Genomic DNA, 24,767 nt, shown 5'->3' with positions numbered 1-24,767 from the left:
ACTGCAGTATAACGCTCCTTCACAAACACGCGCATGCACGCTTGCTGCAGTAACACATCATGTTCCCTCCCGCTCCTCTCTGCTCTGGGAGGAAGAGAGGCCTTCAGATGATGTATGCTCTCTCTCTGGTGAATATGTCCAGTCAGCCAAACACACTCCTGCAGTGTGCGTGACACACACTCCTTTACTGTTCAACACACACACACCTCCTTAAATCTCTGCACACACACACAGATACACTCTTAATGCTCAAGAGGGGCGAACACACACGGTCCGTGCTGAAACACACACGTTCAGTTGAGCAGCTCATTCAGATGCATTCATTGGTCATTGGATTAGTGCCACTATCACATCAAGACTCGCTAACACACACACACACACACACACACACTCATTAAGACTCCCTTCAGAAACACACACACAAGGACATACACACTTTGCTGTGCTATGAGAAAACACACACAACTCTCAGCAACTGTCCCGTGGGTGTGGGTGTGTGTGTGTGTGTGTGTGAGCATTTGTGTGTGTGTTAGACAAATGGTGTTGCGTTGGCATGCCCATGTGTGTTGGCTTTGCATTGTACATTCTACAAGTCTAAGTGTGTATAAAAGAGTGTGTTCAGTATGTTCCTTTATGGATACACATGAGCGGCTGTGGTTCAGTTGGAGCGTAGGGATTTTGTGTGTGTGTATGAATGAGTGTGTGTGTGTGCGAATGAATGAATGAGTGTGCACGTGTGCGAGAGTGTGTGTATATGAATGAATGAATGCGTGTGTGTGTGTGTGTGTGTGTGTGTATTAATGAGTGAGTGAGTGAGTGAGTGAGTGAGTGTGTGTTACCTGCTGCGGGGCGGGGCCTTTAAACCCTGCAGGGTCGATGCGGGAGCCCACGCTGAGTGGTTGTGGTTCGGGCGGCACGTGGGGGTTGTGCGCGGTGGCGACGACCGGGGCGACCTGGTATCCGGGTAACCGGTCGGATGCCCTGATGACGGGTCGTGCCTGCAGGCGCATTGGCGGGTGATGGCCGGGCTTGGCGGCGGCCCCCGGCCTCGTCGTTCAGCGTCTCGTCCAGCTCCTGGTCGGTGTAGGCGCCGCCCTCGGTGTCGGTGTCCTCGTAGTCGGACGTGTGGCGGCTGTCCGTGCTGTACATGCTGTACTCGCTGCCCGGCGCAGACAGGTACGACAGCCGGTCGTCATGGATATCCAGGTCATCCTCAGGAGCGCCGTCCGCCTGAACAGGGTAGAGAGAGGGAGAGAGCGAAAGAGAGAGCGAAAGAGAGAGAGAGAGAGAGAGAGAGAGATGAAAATGAATGAACAGTGACCCAGATTATCAGGTTCTGTTTGAGGTGTGTGTTGGACCTGTCCAGCAAGATGTGTGTGTTTGTGTGTTAGAGGTGTGTGTCGCCTCACCTTTCCCTCGGAAACCCAGACCAACTGGTTCTGCTGCTGCTGGATGGTCTCCTTCAGCGCGCCGTACCAGCCATCGTTCATGTTGTTCAGGTTGATGGTTGCTATGGAAACACAACCACAACACAGATTATCATGATGACACCATCCAGGCAGGGGTCTGGGCAGAACAAGACCAGAGCCTCTCACCCTTCTCAAAACCCTCACACACCCACCCACACACAAACTCACTGGTGAAGAGGTGGTTGTTGTTCTTCCTCAGCTTGAGGGCTCTCTCGTAGAGTTTGCGGGCGCTCTTGCGGGACTCTGGGCACAGGCGTGTTCTCATGTTCTTGACGCCCTGCTTGCTGTCTGGGCTGAGGAACACCACAATGGGGTACCACTGAGCGTAGTTCAGACGGTCCACCGCGTTAGGGGTGATGTCCAGCAGAGCATGCTTGTCCTGCAGAGACACACCACACCAGCAACAGCATCAGGCCCTGACGCAACTACTAACCAGCATCGGAGAGGAGAGAGAGAGGGGGACTAACTAACCCGGTCTATGATCTGTTTGATGGTGTGGAGACGGATGATTCCAGAACTCCGCTGATCTGTCCCCGCATCACGAGGCTCACTCTCTGGAGATAGAAAGAGGGGGGGAGAGAGAAAAAAAAAAAAAAAAAAAAAAAAAAAAAAAAGAGAGAGAAAAAAAAAAGAGAGAGAGAGAGAGAGAGAGAGAGAGAGAGAGAGAGAGAGAGAGAGAGAGAGAGACCCCAGAGAATGCATGAGTTAATTACTCTTCTACATGTAAGTAAATTACATTTCCTTCCCAGTCTTGAGAGGGCTGTGTGTATTTCTGTGTGTGTGTGTGTGTGTGTGTGTGTGTGTGTGTGTGTACACTTAGTGGGTTTGGAGTGGTCACTCACTAGCCAGCTCGAAGGTGTCTTGCTCCTCCCTGGAGAGCTTCTCTCGGGCCATATCAGCGATGGGCCCAAAGATCACCACAGGACGCAGGAACCCAGCTACAGGACAGACAGAGATGCCTTAGAGATCTTACTACTCATCTACATTTTCTCTTCACTTCTACTTCTCATGGTGTGTGTGTGTGTGTGTGTGTGTGTGTGTGTGCGTGTGTGTGTGTACCCTCTCTCAGGACGACCCTCTCGTATGCGGGGAACTTGGTCTGAACGGGCTGGGCACTCAGGTCCTCCCGGCTCTTCCTCAGATTCCGTTTAGAGCTACGCAGGCCGCGGAACCGCCAGAAGTCGGCCCGGTCTCCGCCTGGGGTCTTGGGCAGTGTGTACTGCACACTGGACAGCTGCTCCGCCCTGAGGGACACACACACACACACACACACACACACACACAAGAAAGAGATGCAGAATCTTATTGGAGAGGATACAGGTCACTCTCACACACACACACACACACACACACAAGAAAGAGATGCAGAATCTTATTGGAGAGGATACAGGTCACTCTCTCTCACACACACACACACACACACACACACACACACAAGGAAGAGATGCAGAATCTTATTGGAGAGGATACAGGTCACTCTCTCACACACACACACAAGGAAGAGATGGAGAATCTTATTGGAGAGGATACAGGTCACTCTCACACACACACACACACACACACACACACACACGGAAGAGATGGAGAATCTTATTGGAGAGGATACAGGTCACTCTCACACACACACACACAAGGAAGAGATGGAGAATCTTATTGGAGAGGATACAGGTCACTCTCTCTCTCACACACACACACACACACACACACACACACACAAGGAAGAGATGGAGAATCTTATTGGAGAGGATACAGGTCACTCTCTCTCACACACACACACAAGAAAGAGATGCAGAATCTTATTGGAGAGGATACAGGTCACTCTCTCTCACACACACACACACACACACACAAGGAAGAGATGCAGAATCTTATTGGAGAGGATACAGGTCACTCTCTCACACACACACACACACACACACACACACACACACACACACACACACACACACACACACAAGGAAGAGATGCAGAATCTTATTGGAGGGAGGAGGTCACTCTCTCTCACACACACACACAAGGAAGAGATGCAGAATCTTATTGGAGAGGATACAGGTCACTCTCTCTCACACACACACACACACACACACACACACACACACGGAAGAGATGCAGAATCTTATTGGAGAGGATACAGGTCACTCTCTCTCACACACACACAAGGAAGAGATGGAGAATCTTATTGGAGAGGATACAGGTCACTCTCACACACACACACACACACACAAGGAAGAGATGGAGAATCTTATTGGAGAGGATACAGGTCACTCTCTCTCACACACACACACAAGGAAGAGATGGAGAATCTTATTGGAGAGGATACAGGTCACTCTCACACACACACACACACACAAGGAAGAGATGGAGAATCTTATTGGAGAGGATACAGGTCACTCTCTCTCTCTCACACACACACACACACACACACACACACACACACACACACACACACAAGGAAGAGATGGAGAATCTTATTGGAGAGGATACAGGTCACTCTCTCACACACACACACACGGAAGAGATGGAGAATCTTATTGGAGAGGATACAGGTCACTCTCTCTCACACACACACACACCACGAAGAGAGATCAACAGGGAAAAACACCTGCTGTTGTTGGAGATGATTTTTCACACACACACACACACACACACACACACCTGTTTTTGTTGGGGATGATGCCCCTCTCCACCTCCTGGTGGTTCTTGCCGATGCGGATGGCGAGCCAGGAGCCCAGCTTGCCGTTGTAGAGTGTGTCGACCACGCGGAACACCTCGCCCTTGTTGAAGCTCAGCCCGTACGGAGACTCCTTCTCGTACTCGAAGTGCGTGCGGATGTAGAAGGAGTCACCCACGTCCGACTCCACGATCCGCCGGTACACTGCAGCAGAGCATCATGGGAAGGCAGGACTTAGACAGGAAGTGGTCAGAGGAGGAACACACACACCGAGGGAGGAGTGAATGGATAAGCAATGGAGAGAGGAAGAGGAGGAGGAGGAGGAAGAGGACGAAGAGGAGCCGCATGAAGAGGAAGAGGAGGAAGAAGAGGAGGAGGAAGGAACGTTATGCTCACCGTCCTTCTTCTTCTGGGCCAGGATGGTGACCTCCTCTCCTTTGGGCAGGTCCAGCAGGAACAGCACCGCCTCCTCACGGATGATGTTGGCAAAGTCCACATTATTGACCTGATGGGACACACAGGGCAAATGTGTCGAAGGTGAGTAGGTGGCAGTGAGTGTGTGTGAAAATGCAGGTGAGTGTTAAGGCTTGCTAGATATTTCCAGCCATGTGTCCCACTCACAGTCCCACTCTGAGTACATGAGCTGAGTGAAGAGTGTGTGTGTGCTCCATTGAAAGAGAAAGAGAAAGAGAAAGAGAAAGAGAAAGAGAAAGAGAAAGAGAAAGAGAAAGAGAAAGAGAAAGAGAAAGAGAAAGAGAAAGAGAGAGAGAGAGAGAGAGAGAGAGAAAGATGCATGCAGACACCTAAAAAGGATTAAAAAAAAAGCTGTGATGTGGAGCCATTTGGCTGGTTACCAGACTGGGGAGGGGGTGTGTGTGGGGGGGGGTCACATCATCACCTAGGAAACCACCCTGTAAAGAGCAGGCATCTGGCTGGGCCCAGAACAGAGGGGGCGAGAGTGTGAGTGTGAGTGAGAAAGAAAGAAAGAGAGAAAGAGAGAGGGGGAGTGCAGAGGAATTCTGGGATATGTACCGGTCGTAAAAGAGCTACTGCCGCTCCAGTGCCTGTAAAGCTCAGCTATAAACCCCCTCCACATACACACAACCCAGGTCCCCCAGTGACTTTTAGTGTCCTGATGATATCATCCATCAGCTCTAAAGCACCCATCACTGCTGTTATGATAGCGAGATCTCACACACACACACACTTCACTTGGAGATGGCTACACTGATAAGGCCTCTGGAGCAGCCCCATTAATATGATGTAGAATGGCACGTTAACACACACCAACACTAATGGCCCTTTCCCACTATGGGGTAAAACCCCGGTGTCTGTAAAGCCTCGGACGTTTTGTATTTCCATGATTGAGGCCGGACAGTGGACACCGGTAGGACAAACATGTAACGACGTGATAATGACATTGTATGTAATGACTAAAGCTAAATAAACTAAACATTTAAGACATGACATAGTGTGATTATTTTAACAGACGTAACGTGATTGAATGGTGAATGTTTTAAACTGTAGGGAGTTGTGGTGTTGTATGTAGTTTTAGCGCATAGCGTGCCGTAGTGTTTCTTTTAACTAGAGGCCTATATATAACAACTACGGGAGCAACAGAGGAAAGGTATGATGAATGACATGTTTGACTGATGAATATAGACGGTATAAGGGTAACCAGAAAACACAGACACATTCAACAAACGTATACATTCAAGCAAACATACATGCAGTGTTTTAAATGAAGGCAGCGCTACGCTGCCGTGACGGTGGCTAATTGTCCCGTCACACACACACACACACACACACACACACCCCAACACTATGGGACACCACACTAAGGAACACACACTCAAGTGTTGGGCTGGGCACCTTGCACCATTGCCACAGACACCACACTTCCACCATTAGTGTGTGTGTGTGTGTGTATGCCTGAGACGAGAGAGAACGTGACTGAATGAGTAAGAATGTGAGAGAGAGTCAGTGAGCGAGTGAGTCAGACATGCACACACACACACACACACACACACACACTCACCCTGAGTATCTGGTCTCCCTCCTCCAGCCCCTCTTTGGCCGCAGGACTGTCCTCCAGAACGCCCGCCACAAAAATGCCCACGTCGTTCCCTCCGGCCAGACGCAGGCCCACACTCTCCCCCTTCTTAAACTTCACCAGCTTCATACTGGGCCTAGGATGTGCACACACACACACACACACACACACACACACAGACAGACAGACACACACACACACGATAGCAAAGTTAGAAGACTATGAAAAGGAATGAGCAACAGTGAAATAGTCATGCAATTCAGTAACTGAGTGTGTTTAGTGTGTGTGTGTGTGTGTGTGTCTTACCGGAGGATGCTGTCGTCGGGGGTCTCGCTGGGCACAGGTGCATCTGCAGGGCTAACGGGCAGGTCCACATCAGGCTGGCCAGGCTGCGCATACACAGGTTTGGGCTCTGGAACACACACACACACACACACTCAAATAAATACACTCACATAGAGCCTTTCAGCATACAGTCCCATTACAATCTGAGGGTCAACAGAGCTGCCAATCCAGCTAAGGAGCATGAAGACAGCCAGTCAGAAAATACCACTCACAGCAGCCGCAACCACACACACACACACACATTTTTCCTCAGTGAGGAGGTCAGACAGGCACAGTAGGATGTGTCGGACACCATCATGTCACAATGTACACACACATCTGGTGTGTGTGTTGAGTGTGTGAGTGTGAGTGTTGAGCATGTGTCAGACCTGGCAGCGGCGGCAGCTGCTTGTCTTGGCGGGCAGGGGCCTCCTGTCTGGGCGTCTCCTCCACCATCTTGGCGGGCATGGGGATGGGCGCTCCCTTGGACACGCGCTCCTCCTCACGACTCCTGTGGCTGCCACAGCAACCAAACACAAACACACAATCAGCTCTCCATCTCTCTTCACACACACACAGGCCAGACTCGGGTCTATGTGTGCACGCAGACGCACACACACACGCACACAGCAGAAGACTCATGTTTCTATCTGCACAGTGTCAGAGCTCAGTAAGGAGTCATGCATCATGGACTCATCAAACACATCACACACACACACGCTTAGCTCTGCAATGATGGAGTGAAACACATCACAGGCAGCATCACACTCCACAGAAAATAGAAGGCAAAGCAAGGAGAGAGAGAGAGAGAGAGAGAGAAGAGAGAGAGAGAGAGAGAGAGGAGAGAGAGAGAGAGAGAGAGAGTGTTGGGGCCTGTACATGAGAGAGAGAGAGAGAGAGAGAGAGAGAGAGAGAGAGAGAGAGAGAGAGAGAGAGAGAGAGAGAGAGAGAGAGAGAGAGAGAGAGAGAGAGAGAGAGAGAGAGAGAGAGAGAGAGAGAGAGAGAGAGAGAGAGAGAGAGAGAGAGAGATGGGGCCTGTACATGTGAAGGTCAGGGTTCTGCTGCGTCTCCTCCTCCTCCGCTGTTCTATATTTAGCCTGACGGCTCCAGCTCATCTGATCAGAGGAGACACAGCAGTGAGCAACGCAACTGCCCTCTACTACCCCACTGAGTGTGGAGCTATCTGCCCCTACTGCCCCACAGAGGACCTTTATGAGTGTGTGTGTGCCTGTCTGACCAGCTGATGTTCTGAGTGTTCATGTTGTACATTAAGGGCTCCCAGTAGCTCCCAGTAAGTGGAGTTCTTTATCTGTGTGTGTGTGTGTGTGTGTGTGTGTGTGTGTGTGTGTGTGTGTGTGTGTGGCTGATCTTTTGTGTGTTCATGATGTGCATTAAGGGCTCCCAGTAAGAGGAGGTCTTTATCTGTGTGTGTGTGGCTGATCTTTTGTGTGTTCATGATGTGTTTTAAGGGCTCCCAGTGAAAGGAGGTCTTTCTCTGTGTGTGTGTGTGTGTGTGTGTGTGGCTGATGTTTTGTGTGTCCATGACGGCTCTTTTCACAGGGAGGTCAGGAAGGTGACGAGAGTGCTTTACTGTAAACGCTACCAGTCCGTTCCTCTCTTCATATCACTTCCATTACGTTCCTCTCTTTGTATCGCCTTCATTACGTTCCTCTCTGTGTATCGCCTCTTAATATCACTCTGTTCCCTCGCTCCGCTCTGCCCACCCACTCCACCCTCGGGGGTGCCAGTCGGGAACAAGGCTGCACAGAGCAGCATGAAAGATTCTTCTGTAGTCCTGACCAAAGACACCCGAGAGAACCCCCCCCCCTTCCCAGAATGCCCTGATCCCTGCTGAACTGCTCCTAGTGGTGGTGGTGGTGTGTGTGCGCTTGGGGCAGCATGTCCTCTACACATTGCAAACAGCTATGCGCTAACAACTACGGCTTAAACGCTAAAGACGCTAAGGGCTAATCGGCACTAACGCTGTAGATGCTAAGGGCAGAAGCTAAACGCTAAACGCCAACAGCTAAAATGCTCATGGTTAAACGCTAACGCCCCAGTCACACGTACGCGTTGAAGGCTTCAACTCTGCCGCTTCTCCTTCACTTTCTATGGGCTGGCGTCAGGCCTGGCCAAGAGTGGTGTTGAGAGCGTGATGTCGCTTCACTTCCGTTGCTCGAGTCAAAAGTTGAGAAATATTCACATTTTCAGGCAGCAGCATGAGCGCCAGCCAATTCAATTGCGGTTATGCTAATGAACAAAGACAGTTCTCAAAATAAATCAAGATGGAGCCCAGAGTCAGAGATGGCCGTATTTGCAGATAAATGTCAATTTTTAGGCTTTTTTATGCTTGGATTTTGTGAGAAATACACTGTACATTCTAAAAAAGTTGTTATTGCAAACCCAAAACCGGTCTGAAACGTTGTGTGACGTTGCAAGCACTGTATATAACGACTGCAAGTTAGCAAACTAACTGGCCTCTACTACTAGTTGACAGCGGTGATTGGTTGTTGACCTGTCAATCTCCCTTTAAAGCCTACACAGCCACAAGCTTCCGGAAAACCCACCGGCAAGCTTTGACTAAAAACAAACATACATGTGACCGGCGGTAAGGGCTCAGTTGTACTTGCGTACTGACTGTACTGGCGATGAGATTACTTTGGTGGGGGCAGCACCTTTATTGTCTATGGGCAACATCTGCAGGCAATCACAGACACCTGCCTGATTTCCAGTCAGTCACATGTTCCTTCATTGGTCTCCGGTGATTGCTGACCCCACCAAGATGGCGTCGCTATTTACGTACGTTCTGGAGCCCAATGCGGTATCTAGCTTTCTAATATCTATGTGGGGAAGCACATGGGCAGAGTTCTCATTGGTTGCTTAATCACAGCAGGTCATGTGAGGACACACAAGCATTCCTATTGGACACCACACGTCTGCATGCATCACAGTGAGCCACAGGTTATATTGAGGTTAAATAAATCAATCAATCAATCAATCAATAAACTAACAAACAAATTCACTCAGGGCCTTACATAGACAAGGCTCCGAGCACCAAAAACACACACACGCTCACTAAGGCTGCGGGCACCAAAAACATTCACACACAAAATGAATTGACTTACAGGGGGAGGATTCTGTGTAAGAAAGGCCCTGCATGCCTGAAACATAAACACACCAACATTAACTGACTCATAAGGCTACGCCGCTATGCTGGAGAGGAGAGGAGAGGAGAGGAGAGGAGAAGACTGAACTGCCTTCTATTTCACACTGAAGTTTTGCTGGATAGCCATTACACATTCCTTTAGCTAGAAGCACGCACACACGCACACACTCTCTTGTGGAGGAGGAAGAGGATGATTAAGGTGTCCACATATCCCTCTCGATCCTTCCAGAGTGGCACTTTCACGCCCCCAGTCCAGATAGCCATGTGTCCTTTATTACGGAGCTCAGCAGGGATGCTAACGCAGCTAGGCGCTATGCTACGCTACGCTACACACCTACAGGCATGACCGTCACCACAACACACTTACAGCATCCTCCATCTACTGAAGGGACTGGACGTCACAGCACATCACACAGGCAGCACAGAGACCAGAGAGACGGAGTGGGACAAGTTAGGGCGGAGAGTGGAGTGTGCAGCTGTGTGTTCATTCGTTGTGATTGTGTGGGGATTCTGACCCATCCTGATCAGTTGATGAATGTGTGCGTTGAGTGGAAAGTTGCTTGTGTGTGTGTGTGTGTGTGTGTGTGTGTGTGTGTGTGTGTGTGTGTGTGTGTGTGTGTGTGTGTGTGTGTGCGCATACCTGCCATTGCTGATCTGCTGCGGCGAGTGTCTGGAGTGGTCGGAGGGCTCCGAGCGGCGGTCGGGGGAGCGAGAGCGGCTGCTGCGGCGCCGCTCATGGGAACGGTTGGAATGATCAGATGCCACTGAGTGGATGTCTGAAATATCTACAAACACACAACAACCCGCATGCTTAGGCACACACACAGACACAAGCCCAGCGTCCAATCCTGTGAAATATGCTGGGTGAATATGACTAGAGGGAAGCGCTAACTGACTGACCAAACAGTGAGCTAGCGTGGAGTTCCTCAGGGGTTAGCATGCGGCCCTGCCCAAGTTGGGACAGGTTCATACCGTCTCTGTCGGACACGTTGGCAGAGGGGATGCTGTCGTCCATGTCGGGGATATTGAGCAGGGTCGCCCGCTCGTCCCTCTGGACCACCATCTTCAGCTTGCCCTTTGACCTTTCGATCAGCTTCTTCGCATCGATCAGGGACAGGTTCTCCGTCACCGTGCCGTTTATCTGCAGGACAGAGGGCGGGAGACAGATATGCACATGTTGGCATATATATGCTATTTGCATGAGTGTGTGTTATTAATGGCTCTTTTCCATTAAGGACCGGGGCTGGACCAACGCTTTACCCCTGAATAAATGCTACTGGTCTGTTTTTAAATGTATCCAGCTTTATTGTTGCATCGCATTCCATTCCAAAAGTCCTACTCCAGGGCTGTCCTGAGGCCGTCTGGCCTGTGGCCTCGGTTCAGCATCAAATCAGGGAAATAAAAAAAGTCAGAGGCTTTACCCCAGACACCGGGGTTTTACCCCATAGTGGAAAAGGGACAGAAGTGTGCTTTGTTTTAGCATGAGTGCATGCTATTAAGAAAGCTGTGTTATTATGGGGGAATGCTAAGCCTTGACAGCATGGTGGGATGCTAAGCTTTGGTAGCAGCGTTGTGCGGTTTGTGTAACCTTCAGCTCGTCGTCCATTTCTGACCTTCCCTCTCTCTCAGCTTCCTCTACAACACGCTCGCCCTTCTTCCCTCCCGCTCTCCCTCCTCTAGAACACAACCTCCTGCTCTCCTCTAGATCGCTCTCTCTGGTAATCACAGAGTAACTCACAAATTGATACGGTTGCAATACTTTGCCCATGATAATGATAACACGATTCAGCGGCAGATTAAATCAGATTAATCTACTATACATCTAGTGTTTGTTTTTTTTCTCTCTCTCTCTCTCTCTCTCTCTCTCTCTCACCTTGAGCACCACGTCTCCCTCCTGGATGTTTCCATCTCTGGCCGCGAGGCTCTCGGGAGAGATGTCCTTCACGAAGATGTGACTGGCCAGCCGAAGCCCGTATTCTGCTTACGGAGTCAAACACGGATACACACACACACACACACACACACACACACACAAAACACACATCGCATGTTAGCCTATTAGCACATTAGCACCTTGGAGCACAAGGACAAAACACATGCACGGTCACACACGAACTAGACTGCATAGCACAGTATATCACAATGGAACAGGGGCTACACAAACACACACACTGTGTTACAGGACAATACTATGGAGCGGAGGTTTGTAGCTGAGAAGAGGAAAACAAAGGCGAGACATAGAGAGGGGTTAAAGAGCACAGGGTTGACCACTGCATACAGCTGTATTGCACACCGGCAAGCACCAACACACACAAACAAGTATATATACATACACATATATATACACATACATACACACACACACAAAGTCCCATCAGATATGTGACCCCCCTGGCTGCAGCTGGCGTCCCCGAGTGTGTGAGCCTCACCTTCATTCTTGCGAGACTTGATGAGCGTGACCTTGGCAGGGCGTGGCGGGACGCTGGAGGTGATGGAGCGGCGGTCGGAGCGCGGGGACATGCTCCTCTCGCGAGAGCCGCTGCGCTCGCGGTCGCGCTCCCTCTCGCGCCGCCCGATGCTGCCCCTCTCACCGCGGCCACTCCGCCGACCCGCGCTATAGGCGCTGGGGCCGCTGCGGCCACTACGCACCTCGTAGATCTCGTCCTCGTAGCTGTCCTCGTCCTCGTGCTCCGACATAGTCTCCCGCTCGCCCAGGCGCCCCATCGGGATCTGCACCTTACGCTTCCGACGGATAGTCTGGGGAGGATATGACACGGTCAGCCTTCGCTTCACACCAAGTGTACCCGCCAGCTCAGTGTCGTGGAGCACATATGAATATGAAAAAGATACTCACAATCTTTGCGTTCTTGCCACTTTTTCGGAGCTGCTGGACTGCGTACGCGTGCTCCACGTTGTCCATGGAGACGGCGTTAACCATGACGACGCGGTCATTTTCTCTGCACGGGAGAAGGGCAACACAAACGGTCATTACACTGGACAACTGGGACCCCAGATCCTGATGTCGAAATTTCATCACTTTTGAACTACTAAGAAAAGAACCAAGCCTACGCTACAACATGAGATCTCCGTGTACTTTTGAGAACCCGGTCTACTCTTCAGAATGAGATCTCTGTGTATTCTAGAACATGATGAGAACCCGTTCTACTCTAAGGCATGATGGGAACATGATGGGACCTAGACTTGTCACGTTCAGTCCAGCGTGCCTCAAACTGGAAACAGGAAGTCTTACTGCAGCAGGCCCTCGGCTGGTCCACCCTTCAGGACATCTGAGATGACGATGGACGTCTCGCCGCTCTGGAAGTGGGGGTTGTCCCGCCCACCTGAGATGGCGATCCCAAACCCAAACCCTGGTGCCTGTAGGGACAGACACACACACGCACAAACACAGATAGAGACAGACAGACAGACACACACACACACACACACACACACTTCAAATCTCTACAAATACTCACAATCTGAAATGCAAATGCATAAATCAAAACGACCTCCAGTAAATGGGCAGATGCGTTTGAAGAACAGGAGGACAGAAAAGAGAGATGAAGCCTCAGGAGAGCAAGGTCAGCCATGACAGGAGAGAACGACAGAGCAGAGAAATGAACAAGGAGAAAAGTGAAGGAGAGCGGGAGGGAAGAAACAGGAGGCCAGATAGATAAATGGGAGGAAGAGAGAGAGGGCAGCTAAGAGAGAGAGAGAGGAAGAGCCAAGGGCACAGAGATGGATATACAGGGAGAGAGAGGGGGGGGGGGGGGGGGGCGCGCGAGAGAGCCGAGAGAGCTGTAAGAGTCCTGTAAGTAAAGCCGTGGTCTTACCCTATGGAGAGTTACGGTGTGCTGTTCCCAGATTACGGTCTCCTCCATTACTGCACTCTGGAACAGACAGACAGAGAGAAACAAAGTGAGATCACCAGGACATCATTTGGGTCCTTCAGTGGCAACATCACAGTCGTGTGTGTGTGTGTATTATATGTTGTTTGAGAGTGCATGCTTGAGTGCAACAGGTCTGTGTGTGTGTTCTGCGAGTGCCTGTCTGTCTGTGTGTGTGTGTGAGATTATATGTTGTCTGTGTGTGTGTGTGTGTGATTATATGTTGTCTGTGAGTGTGTTTGAGTGCAACAGGTCTGTGTGTGTGTTCTAAAAGTGCCCATCTGTGTGTGTGGGCGTGTGAATATTATATGTTGTTTGTGTGCGTGTTTGATTGCAACAGGTCTGTCTGTCTGTGTGTGTGTGTGTGTGTGTGTGTGTGTGCGCGCGCTCCATGTAGGTCAGAGGCAACAGCTGAAGGAGCCATACCCTCCGCAGGCAGTAGATGTTTTTTAAAGCATTGATTTATTCATTTATTTATGCTCTCGCTTCTGCAGTGCAGCGCAGGAGAGAGAGAAGAAAGGAGAGAAAAAGAGAGCGAGAAGGGGAATAGATGAGTGAACAGAAAAGAGAAAGAAGAGGAAAAGGAGAGATGAAAAGAGAGGAGAGGAGGAGGGAGAGAAGAGGAAGAAAGAGATGAGAGAAGATAAGAGAAGACAGGAGGAGGGAGAGGAGAGGAGGAGGGAGAGAAGAGGAAGAAAGAGATGAGAGAAGATAAGAGAAGACAGGAGGAGGGAGAGAAGAGAAGAGAGGAGAGGAGGAGGGAGAGAAGAGAGGAAGAGATGAGAAGATAAGAGAAGACAGGAGGAGGGAGAGAAGAGAAGAGAGGAGAGGAGGAAGAGGAAAGGAGGAAGGAGAGAAGAGCAGAGTATACTTGGCAGCACACACAACTCTGGGGACTTTTAGGGACTCTCGCATACACAGAGCCATCACAATGCACCAGTCAGCCAGGAGGACCAACACACACACACACACACAGACTCAGAGCTATCACAATGCACCAGTCCGCCGGGAGGACCAATCACACACACACACACAGAGTGACAGCCAAGACTGACACCCCAGCCAGCCAAGTGATGGGGAGGAAACACAAATAGCATAAAGTGGAGAGTTCAGCAACACTGCAGAAAAGCCCTGAGTGACAGCCAGCAAACACACAGTAGCAGACACACATGCACATAACGCACGCGCACATGCACGCACAAACAAAAACACTTCAGTCGGTGTTGGTGCTGCTAGGTTAGGCAGGGAGGTGTCCCATCATTGGCGACACACACACACACACACACACACACACACACACAGGTGCAGCACATGTTGTTAATGCGAGTACAAAGGCATTAAAGTTCTGTGTTGCTCTGGTGGTGCAGTTTGTTTATTTGAGCCCAGTGCTGGCCAGGGGCTACTCTATTTGGGTCAGACAGACCGACCGACCGTTTGGGGAAGTGTGCTCCTTGTGTATTTAACAGCACATGAATAATGAACGCTAAAGACTGTTTGCAGTGGCTGAGACTAACTCTGCAGCCCTGTGGCTGTGTGATGGTCTGAGCAATCAGACGTGTCCTCACGCCCTGCGGACCAGCAGAGAAAGTGTCCTGCGATCCGACGCGTCCTCAGGCCCTGCGGACCAGCAGAGAAAGTGTCCTGCGATCAGACGGGTCCTCACGCCCTGCGGACCAGCAGAGAAAGTGTCCTGCGATCAGACGCGTCCTCACGCCCTGCGGACCAGCAGAGAAAGTGTCCTGCGATCCGACGCGTCCTCACGCCCTGCGGACTAGCAGGCAGAGTGTCCAGCGCAGCGAGAATATTAATCAAAGTTGCTTTAGTCTCTCAATGCCGCAGCGCTACGTGAAATATTGCACCTGTAAGTTAGGCGGAGGCTGGAGGCCATAATTTCAGGTCCTTGGCTATAAAGAACACCGCACGAGAGAGAGAGAGCGCATGACAAATGTCTATTGAGCGTGTCCTCTTCAGAAGTGCACTGCGATCACATCTCACACAGAGAGCACCTGATCACACAAACAGAGCTCCCCATCACATCACACACAACGCCACATCAGGTCTCCCTCTCACACACAGGACGTCCCATCACGTCTCTCACACACACACAGGGCCAAAAAGCTGTGACCCTCAGCAGAGATTATACCGCTTCGTTAGAGCACGCACTAGCCCACATACACACACACACACACACACACACACACACACACACGCCAGCTGCTCAGGGGTCCACTGCAGCATCAGAGAGGGCCAAGACGAGAGGAAAGCTCAGTGGGAATCTTTCCATTTGCAGATAAACAAGACACAAACACACACACACACGATTTCCTCTCTGAGGACTGAGCCCAAATTGCTTCTCTGATTAAAAAGGAAATCGTTTGATTGGCCAGAGCACAGAGAACCACAGGAGAAGACTGGGCCGAATTCCTCACTGTGTGTGTGTGTGTGTGTGCACACGTGTGCGTGTGTTACTGTGTGCCTTTGTACATGCTTGGAGAGAGTTCCTCACTGCGTGTGTGCGGAGGGAGTTCCTCACTGCGTCCGTGAACGCATGCGTGTGTGTGTGCCTGTGTACATGCTTGGAAAGAGTTCCTCACTGTGTGTGTGTGCGTGTGTGTGTGTGTGTGTTACTGTGTACATGCTTGAAAAGAGTTCCTCACTGCGTGTGTGTGCGGGGGGAGTTCCTCACTGCGTGTGTGCAGTGTTTCCCGCAGGAAATGTGTTAGGGTGTTAAGGTGGTGGCTGTCTGACGGGGGACTAGGGGTGTACATATAAAAATAAGCCGTGTATAATATAAATATAAATGAATATAGAATATTGATATTATTATTATGCAACAAATTTGTGCAGCATCCAATTGATGCTAACTGGATTTAATAGCAATTTAGCCAGTTGTCTTCTATGTGCCGCCAACAACAGTACTGACTTGGACGATTGTGAATGTTTGGATTCATATCAATACTGAGGAGGGGCGTGTCCGTGTGTGTGAGTGTTGACTCTGTGTGTGCACGTGGGAGTGTGTGTGGGCTGAATGTGTATGTGAGGGAGTGTGTGAGTGCTGTGTGTATGGGAGTCTGAGTGCTGCGTGTGTGGGAGTCGGAGTGCTGTGTGTGTGCATGCATGGGAGTGTGTGAGCACTCTGTGTGTTTGTGTAAGAGAACTCATTAGAGTTATGTGGAGCTGCTTGGATGTTGCAAACAAGTAAACAACAAACTATTCAATTCAACAAGGAAGTTGGTACTAGTTATGTGTGCACATGTGTATATGTGTGTGTTTGTAACAATAGCCCCCCTCACAGATGTCTGCATGAGGCCTACTACTAGCTCCAGACTAGCTCTGTGTGTGTGTGTGTGTGTGTGTGTGTGTGCGCGCGCATGTATTCACCTGGGGGGCTACACACACTCCCAGATGCAGCCAATCACAAGCCTGTAGCATACCAAAGCAAAGTTTAAAAAAAAAAAAAAAACACACACACAACACACAACCCCCAAAGACATCTGTTAAAAACACAACCAAAAAGAGCCTCAACTGAGAGAAACTCTCCAGTCAGCTGTTTCCCCCAAACCAACAGCAACAGGAAGTTTAGAGGCATAGCACCCGTCTGGGGAGGCCCTAACAAACTCACCGACAACACTCCACTTCACAAACAAGCACTACACTCACGCAAACATAAACAAACACATAAACACACGGAATATTCATAAACCAGATGTAAAATACATGCACTGCTGGGAAAACATGCTCTTTTGGGGCTCTGAGTGTGCGTGCGTGCGCATTTGTGTGTGTGTGTATGGGGCAGGATTTATGCGCTGGTCTTCAGGTTGCTTAGAACGGTTAAAGCGTTGAGGCTGAAGCACTCTGCACCATTCTGTCTGAATTTATGGTTGGTGGGGGGCATGTTCGCCTGGCCCTTTCCACCGAGATCTTTTTTCAGGGAGATCTAGTCTGGAACACCATATTTCATAACAGTTTCCCTCAGACAAAAAAATGTCAGGCCAATCAGCAACGAGAGGGGAAGGCGAAACCGAAACCTATTGTGATGAACGGTAGCAGCAACACCTGCAAACATCCAAAAGAATGCAGTTGGAAAAATGAATAAATACATTTATTTATAGCAAAAGTAGACCCACATACATTGTTTCCTGACTGTTGATGCTGTTTATTGTCAGTTTGTAAAGTTTATGCAAAGTAAGAACAACATTTGTAATCTCTGATCAATGTGATTGAAATCATTAGTCCAGCCTTATCAAAGCTAGTGAATGTCACAATGCAAGGGCTGGAAACGAATCCCAGTAGTGAGTCACCAGACTCTATGCACTTTTTCCAGGCTAGGGGCACGTTCCCACCCGGCAGGCGAAAAGCTAATTAAGGCCCACTTTGATTCAGAACCACACTAAATCTTTCATACTTTCGTTTTCAACCATTTAGCCCCCTCACCATTAAAGGAGAATTCCGGTGTGATATTGAAAAAATAATTCAGTGGAAATGCATGGATTCCAGTTGCTGCTACTGGAAGAAACTGGAATCCATGCATTTCCACTGAATTATTTTTGGAATCTGATCCCTTATCATACCAGTTCATTCTTACTCGTTGCTCGACTTATCGTGACTAAATTCAAGATGGCTGCAAACACTAAACTTCGTGAAGATACTGTCTGTATAAATCGTCTTGTAAGTAAACCACCAGTGCTTTTTCAAAGTTCTCAATGTCTCGTTTTAAATGTCAGGGCCCTCGGAAGTCTACCAATGAAGTGTGGAGATACATTGAGCCTCGTAAATGGGTGTAAAACAGCGATTTATTTGCATGGCTAGCCCGATGCGAAGCACCACTATTGAAAAAAAGCTGTTGGTAGCATCGGCTAACTAGCGCCAGATTTTGGAGTGCAGGGGACAAGCCGAGATGGACTATGAGACATACGTTCACACTCGGTATCATGTTTCAATACACTTTAGGTCAATATCACAACGGAATTCTCCTTTAACACCAACCCCCAGCCCCAGCCCCACACACACACCCTAACACCTAGGAAGTGACGAGTTGGTGTAGAGCAGGTCATCTGAGGAGAAGGAAGCCCCCATCTACTGACGGTATCCCTTCCTGTGTGTGTGTTTCCCTGCGTTACTGATTGGACTCCTCACAGGGACCCTCAGAGGACTGCTGTTGGTCTAGTCCAGGTGGACTGCACTGCTTTGCCGTGGTTGCGAGAGGTCATCAAGGGTCATTGTGACCGCGGTCCGACCAACACGTTTGCTGTGTGGAAACCAGGAAAGATCATCCATCTCTCTCTCCATCTCCCTCTCTCTCGCTCACCTTATCTCTCTCTCACTCCTCATCTCAGGGGAGCTGCCGATGCCAACGCTCCATTGGCCGTTTCTGCCCAATTTCCCCCTAACACAGCAGAGAGGACGCTGGAATCCGTGTGGAGTGCCGCTCGCTGCTCACTGCGTTAACAATTAATGGCCCGAGTGGTGGAGGAGCGCTAACAGCCCAGCCGCAGCACGGAGCCAGCAGCTCACACACATCTGCATGCCACTCACACATCTGTGTTCCACCAGTGAGCTAGACGTCTGTTACACACACATCTGTGTTCCAACAGCAACGCAGATGCAACCATATTGCACACATTTGTTCTGAAAAGTGTGTGTTTGTGTTCACCATCTCATCCTTATTGCACACATTTGTTCTGAGTAGTTTCCTTCATCTTGCAAAAGAATACTGGACAGACAGCTTCAGTGACTGACTTCCACCAGTGGGAGTGTGTCAGTCACACTGGGTCCTGCCGCGTGTGTGTGTGTGTCCACCATCTCAGATGGGAGAGCAGGTGCAGTCGGCAAAGAGAAGGAGGATGGTGGACAGGTGAGAAAAGGAATCTCTGACTGCTGACCCCTCACACACACACACGACAATGACATGACACGACACGACAGCCCAAGCGTGTCCCTGTGCACTCTGTCGGGTCAGCGTGGTAGGAACCTCTCTGGGCGTCTCACCGACAGCCTGACAGCCTGTCTGTCTCTGGTCACCTCCTGCAGGGTCAGTGCCTGACCTCATAGGAGGCCTCAGGGTCACTGGATCTGTGTGTGTGTGTGTGTGTGTGTGTGTGCCCAGCCTCAAAGAAGACAGAGAGTTGATCGCTGTGTGTGTGTGTTTATGTCTCTCTGGACACTTTCAGGGGACAGACACACACACACACACACACACTGCCCAGCCTCAGAGGAGGCCCTCAGGGTCACGGAGTCAGCTCTGTCAGTCCACGCCTGCCCTCTAAAGACAGACACACACAGACAGCGCTTTCAGATATAACCTCCGGAGTATATGCAGAGGTTTGTCAAACGGAGGTCCTACCCTTCGGACGATTCAGATATGATGCCAACCTGCGGACCTTATACTGACCTCATACAGACGTATGTGTGAACGACATACACGCACATTACAGAATCTCTGTGTGGTTGTCGAGTGAGGGGTGGGGGCTTGTAGAGTTCACAAGATGCGAGTTATGACGCAAAATATATGCGGCCGCTGCCAGTCACAGCTGCTTTTTGTTTACATTATGTAGGCTAAAGAAGAGAAATCTATTGTGCGTAGGCTAATACTTGAAGTAGTCACGTAAGTGTAAGTGCACTTGAAATTAACCTACAGTATTTGTATGTGTGCTTCGAATAAACATTTATCTGTTTTCAACGTTGTGTAGCCTACCACAATCTGGTTTGCGTTGGAGAGAGAGCATGCACAAACTTTATGGTCGGCTACCAGCCAATTCAGTAGGCCAACTCAAGACTTCAAGGCCATCATACAACGTTTTTAAGCAACAAACAAAATACTGACATAACAGTGAAGTTGTTCGTTTTTTCATGGTTTATTTTTTTTCCAAAAGCATCCTCTCCCCATGTGTCTATTGCATTTACGTAAGGGTTACATATGCTTGGAACAAAGTTGGGTTTTCTTCGTTTTCATTTTCTCTAGGCATATATATATGCTCAACAAATATCAGCGAGCTCAGCAAGTCATATGGGAAGGCTATCAATGAACAGAAAACCGTGTTGGCTAACAATTTATTAAATACTCCTATTATTGTCGTCAACGACGTCGCTGCAGGCTACTGCCTTTTCAGCGCCTTCTGCTTATGGTGATTCAGTCTTTTGAATTTGTTTGTAGGCTACAACGTGCCATTCCCTTCATGTGTTCTATCAAAATGTTGTATGCCCTCATGGACAGTAGCTCCGTGATGTCTGCATCTTTCCAGGTCGGAGATTTTCTGGACAGCACTATGCCACTCCATCATAACACTGGCATTTAAGTCAGATCTAACCACATGGACGCACGAAAGAAACGTCACCAACACGCCCTCTCGCTAGGTGTGAATTTTAACCGCACGTTCTACTCCTCGTTCAGACACAGCACATTTACATAATAATGGGGGTAGGGTGGAGTAGTAGAACAACCGGCTAAATTCGGACTTCCATATGACCGGTTATGTCGTTCAGATATACGGCCCCACCGTTTAACATCGGCAGACACAGACCAGGGCTAAAACATCAATGTCTCTACTTCAACAGACCCTCAGAATTGAGAAACAAAGAGCCCCCAACAAGTAGAAAGTACCTTTACTCTGTGCTGTTGTCTATTGTTTACTGTGTGTGCGTGTATTTTAGGTAGGAGTATATATATATATATATATGGTATGATTGTGTGCATGCGTGTATGTAAAGGCCTGTCTGCTGCTCCTGCTGTTCCTCAGTCCACACACACACACACACACACTCTACACACCCTTGTGTTTTTGCCCTTCTCAGTGTTCTTCTGCATGACTAGGAGCTCACGAGCCGAGAGTTTAATTGGACGTTTCATGGCTCAGAGTCATTGTGGAGCTGCGTGTGTGTGTGGTGGGGGGGGGGTCTTACTTAATTTTGGCCGTGGAGCACATTATGCCCCTCACTAGAGAAGACAGGCACTATAAATAGAACTCGTGTCACCACTCTGTGCTGCATGCTGGAGAACAGCAGCCGTGATGCGCAGAGAGAGAGAGAGAGAGAGAGAGAGAGAGAGAGAGAGAGAGAGAGAGAGAGAGAGAGAGAGAGAGAGAGAGAGAGAGAGAGAGAGAGAGAGAGAGAGAGAGAGAGGTGTCAGCATGTCTGTGCAGAAACAGAGGTTGTGACAGTGATGAGCAATGCCATGTTTGTACTTCAGCAATCAAATCATGCAAATTTAAAACAGGCAAGACAAATCTCTCCCACACACACCCTGAGCAGCAGAGCCGCCGAGATGTTTAGTAGGAGCAAGATGATCGATCACCTCAGAAATTGCAAAAGATGCGTCACGGAATGCTGACACCTACTAAACGTCCAATGCCCCCCTCCCCCTGCACGCACGCACACTCGCACCTCAACACTACTGTATTCAAATGGCGATGACATGTAGCAGCATGGTGGGGGAGGGGGGTCTCCCCAGAGGCTCTGGTGTCATTCCACACACGCCGAGCTACGCACTAGGTGCTACGCTACCGCTGCTGATGCAGAGCTACGTGTCGCCAACGGAAACAGAGACTGGCAGCAACACCAGGCAAAGGCATGCAGTCACATAGCCATAACAACGGAAAAACACAAGCCTAAAATGTGTGTGTTGCCAGTGGTCAGATGGCAAAGTTTTATGATGCTAGGCTAAAGCTAATGCTAGCAGCGCCGCTAAACCTACAGCTTGCTGCAGAGCGCAGAGGCTACAGCAGACTACTACAGCCTCACACACACGACCCTCAGCTACGAAAGCCCGGCCAATCCTACACAACACACACTTCAGGTCTGAACGCCTGGTAAACTCTACACAACACACACACCTAAAGCTCTGAGCACCCGGCAAACCAACAGCACAGAGACGAGGGAGAGCGAGCGAGCGAGAGCGAGAGAGAGAGAGAGAGAGAACGAGAGAGTGAGAACGAGAGAGGAACGCTGTACTTACAGTGGTTCATTGCGTCCACATCAGAAGAATCTCCTCACACACACACACACGAGCCTCTCGCTAATTCAGCACCCCTGTCCCGCTGCTCCAGCACGCACACACACACATACGCTACCCCCACATGCCCGAGCCAAACAGAGAGCGAGAGAGAAGGGGAGGAGAGAGGGAGGGAGGGAGGAGAGAGAAGGGGAGGGGGGAGAGGGAGAGAGAGAGAATGGGAGGAGAAAGAGGGAGAAAAGGAGGAAGAGGAGACAGAAAGAGAGAGAGAGAGAAAAAAAGAAAGAAAGAAAGAAAGAAAGAAAGAAAGAAAGAAAGAAAGAAATAAAGAGGGAGAGACCAGCCCCAGTGCAGTGAGTTGAGAGTGAGGAGCAGACTCCTGACCCACATGGTCTGGGCCCTGCCAGGGTCCTCTCAGGCAAGCGCACGCACACACACTTACTAAAGCTGTGTGTGTGTACACTGTAGCAGTGTTAGATTGCGCTGTAGAACACCCAGCTGCAGGGTAAACTGCTGTATCTCCCTTTAATTCTTACAGAGCGTGGAGTGTTGGTGTGTGTGTGTGTGTGTGTGTGTGTGTGTGTGTGTGTGTGTGTAACTGGTGACGCCAGTCTGTGGAGTGTGTAATTTCTGGCAAACACTCAGTGAAAAGTGAAGCGACTACTTGGCAAGACCTGATTGTCTGCTCAGTAAACAAAACGTGTGTGTGTGTGTGTGTGTGTGTACAATCACCAAGTGCACATCTCTTCAATTAGGCCAATATGACCGACCATTCTTTGCTTCATTTCAATGATGCCATGCTATTCACGTTTCTGGAGAACACAAACATACACACGCTACACTACAGCGCATGTGCGCACACACAGCAGTGCAAGCGCACGCGCGCGCACGCACGCACACAAACAAACAAACAAACAAATGCTACACTGCAGCACAAGCATACACACACACACTTACACACATGCATGCCTGACTGCAGCAGGAGCTCCTGCAGCTTCAGGTGTAGGAGGGGAACTGAAGTGTGCTGCAAGCCTTCCAGCTGATTGGTCACCAGGGTGCTACTCTGCATAACACACAGAGACACCTCTATGCAGATGTTCCTGACACACACGCACACACATACATAGCAGTAGGGGGCATGTGCCAAGGTCATACTGTAGGTAATAATGATCAGTCAGTATGCTGTGTGTGTGTTTTTCCTTTGCTCCCCACACCGAGACGTACGTGTGGGTGTGTGTGTGTGTGTGTTATGCTAAAATAGCATCAGTCACTGATGGTCCAGCACTGGCATCATGCTTCACACCATCTCTGTCCTACAGAGGTATCACACACATTCCAACACAACCTCTTCTAGGCATGACTGATGAGTCTCCTCTGACGTGTGTGTGTGTGTGTGTGTGTGTGTGTGTGTGTGAGAGGGGGGATGGGGGTCACTGAGCTTATGACACATGGAAACCAAAGTAGGAAGAAACAGTGCACACACACCCCAAATGTAATTTAAATTCAAATCCAGTCAGATCTCATCTGGAGTGGTGGATGTAGCTTTACCAGAGCCCTTTGTCTTGCTGTTGAAAGACAGCTCAAGTGAAGCTTGCTCTCTGTGTGTGTGTGTGTGTGTGTGCACACACTATAAATAGCAGGGCGGTGCTGACGCTGCGGTATCAGAATGGGCCCATATGTAATGATTAGCGCTCAGGTTGCAGTAGAGAAGGAGACTGTCTCCACTGGGCTAAACACACACACACACACACACCAGCTTCAGCAGGAGCACTGGCAAAAGTGTGTGTGTGTGTGTGTGTCCGAGTGCAGGCAGGTGCACCCTGTGAGCCTCATCTTCCTCATGACCATCAGCATTGTCATGAGGACAGCTCTGCCAGACAGACAGAGAAAAGGGAATAAGTGCACGTGGAGGACAGAGGCATGGAAACGGATGAAGACTGTGTGTGTGTGTGTGTGTGTGTGTGTGTGTGTGTGTGTGTGTGTGTGTGTGTGTGTGTGTTCTCTCAGGGCAGATTCTAAATTCAGAGCTGTGCATCTGTGGCCCCTCTTGCTCCAAGCCTGCTGTTACCCTTACAGACACACACACACACACCTTCAGCTGTTTCCACTGCCCCTCAACCAGACACCACTGACTGTTGGAAGTCACAGCTTAGAACACACATGATCCGGTGGTGACTCCCAGACCCTTCCTCTTCACACTGTGCTGCGAACAGGCCATCTCAGGCAGTTTGCTTAGCATGTATTTAGTCG

At 49.7% G+C, this 24,767-nt stretch overlaps 1 protein-coding gene across 1 annotated transcript in view; it reads right to left on the bottom strand.

Annotated features, from left to right (window-relative positions):
• The window catches only part of tjp1b (tight junction protein 1b), a 109,182-nt gene that overhangs the window by 11,521 nt on the left and 72,894 nt on the right, over nt 1–24,767 (bottom strand). The window contains 20 exon segments of the mRNA XM_048256115.1: nt 840–1,042; nt 1,045–1,230; nt 1,410–1,510; nt 1,638–1,848; nt 1,941–2,023; nt 2,312–2,407; nt 2,529–2,713; nt 4,125–4,344; nt 4,537–4,645; nt 6,179–6,329; nt 6,500–6,605; nt 6,907–7,034; nt 9,643–9,678; nt 10,324–10,468; nt 10,656–10,824; nt 11,557–11,660; nt 12,113–12,440; nt 12,538–12,640; nt 12,934–13,058; nt 13,517–13,573. Coding sequence (XP_048112072.1) covers nt 840–1,042; nt 1,045–1,230; nt 1,410–1,510; nt 1,638–1,848; nt 1,941–2,023; nt 2,312–2,407; nt 2,529–2,713; nt 4,125–4,344; nt 4,537–4,645; nt 6,179–6,329; nt 6,500–6,605; nt 6,907–7,034; nt 9,643–9,678; nt 10,324–10,468; nt 10,656–10,824; nt 11,557–11,660; nt 12,113–12,440; nt 12,538–12,640; nt 12,934–13,058; nt 13,517–13,573 — 2,846 coding nt within the window.

Source organism: Alosa alosa, chromosome 11, assembly GCF_017589495.1.
Source record: "Alosa alosa isolate M-15738 ecotype Scorff River chromosome 11, AALO_Geno_1.1, whole genome shotgun sequence".
NCBI classification, from domain to species: Eukaryota; Metazoa; Chordata; class Actinopteri; order Clupeiformes; family Clupeidae; genus Alosa; species Alosa alosa.
The sequence above is the reverse complement of the archived record's forward strand: the minus strand, read 5'-3'. Positions and strand labels throughout refer to the sequence as shown.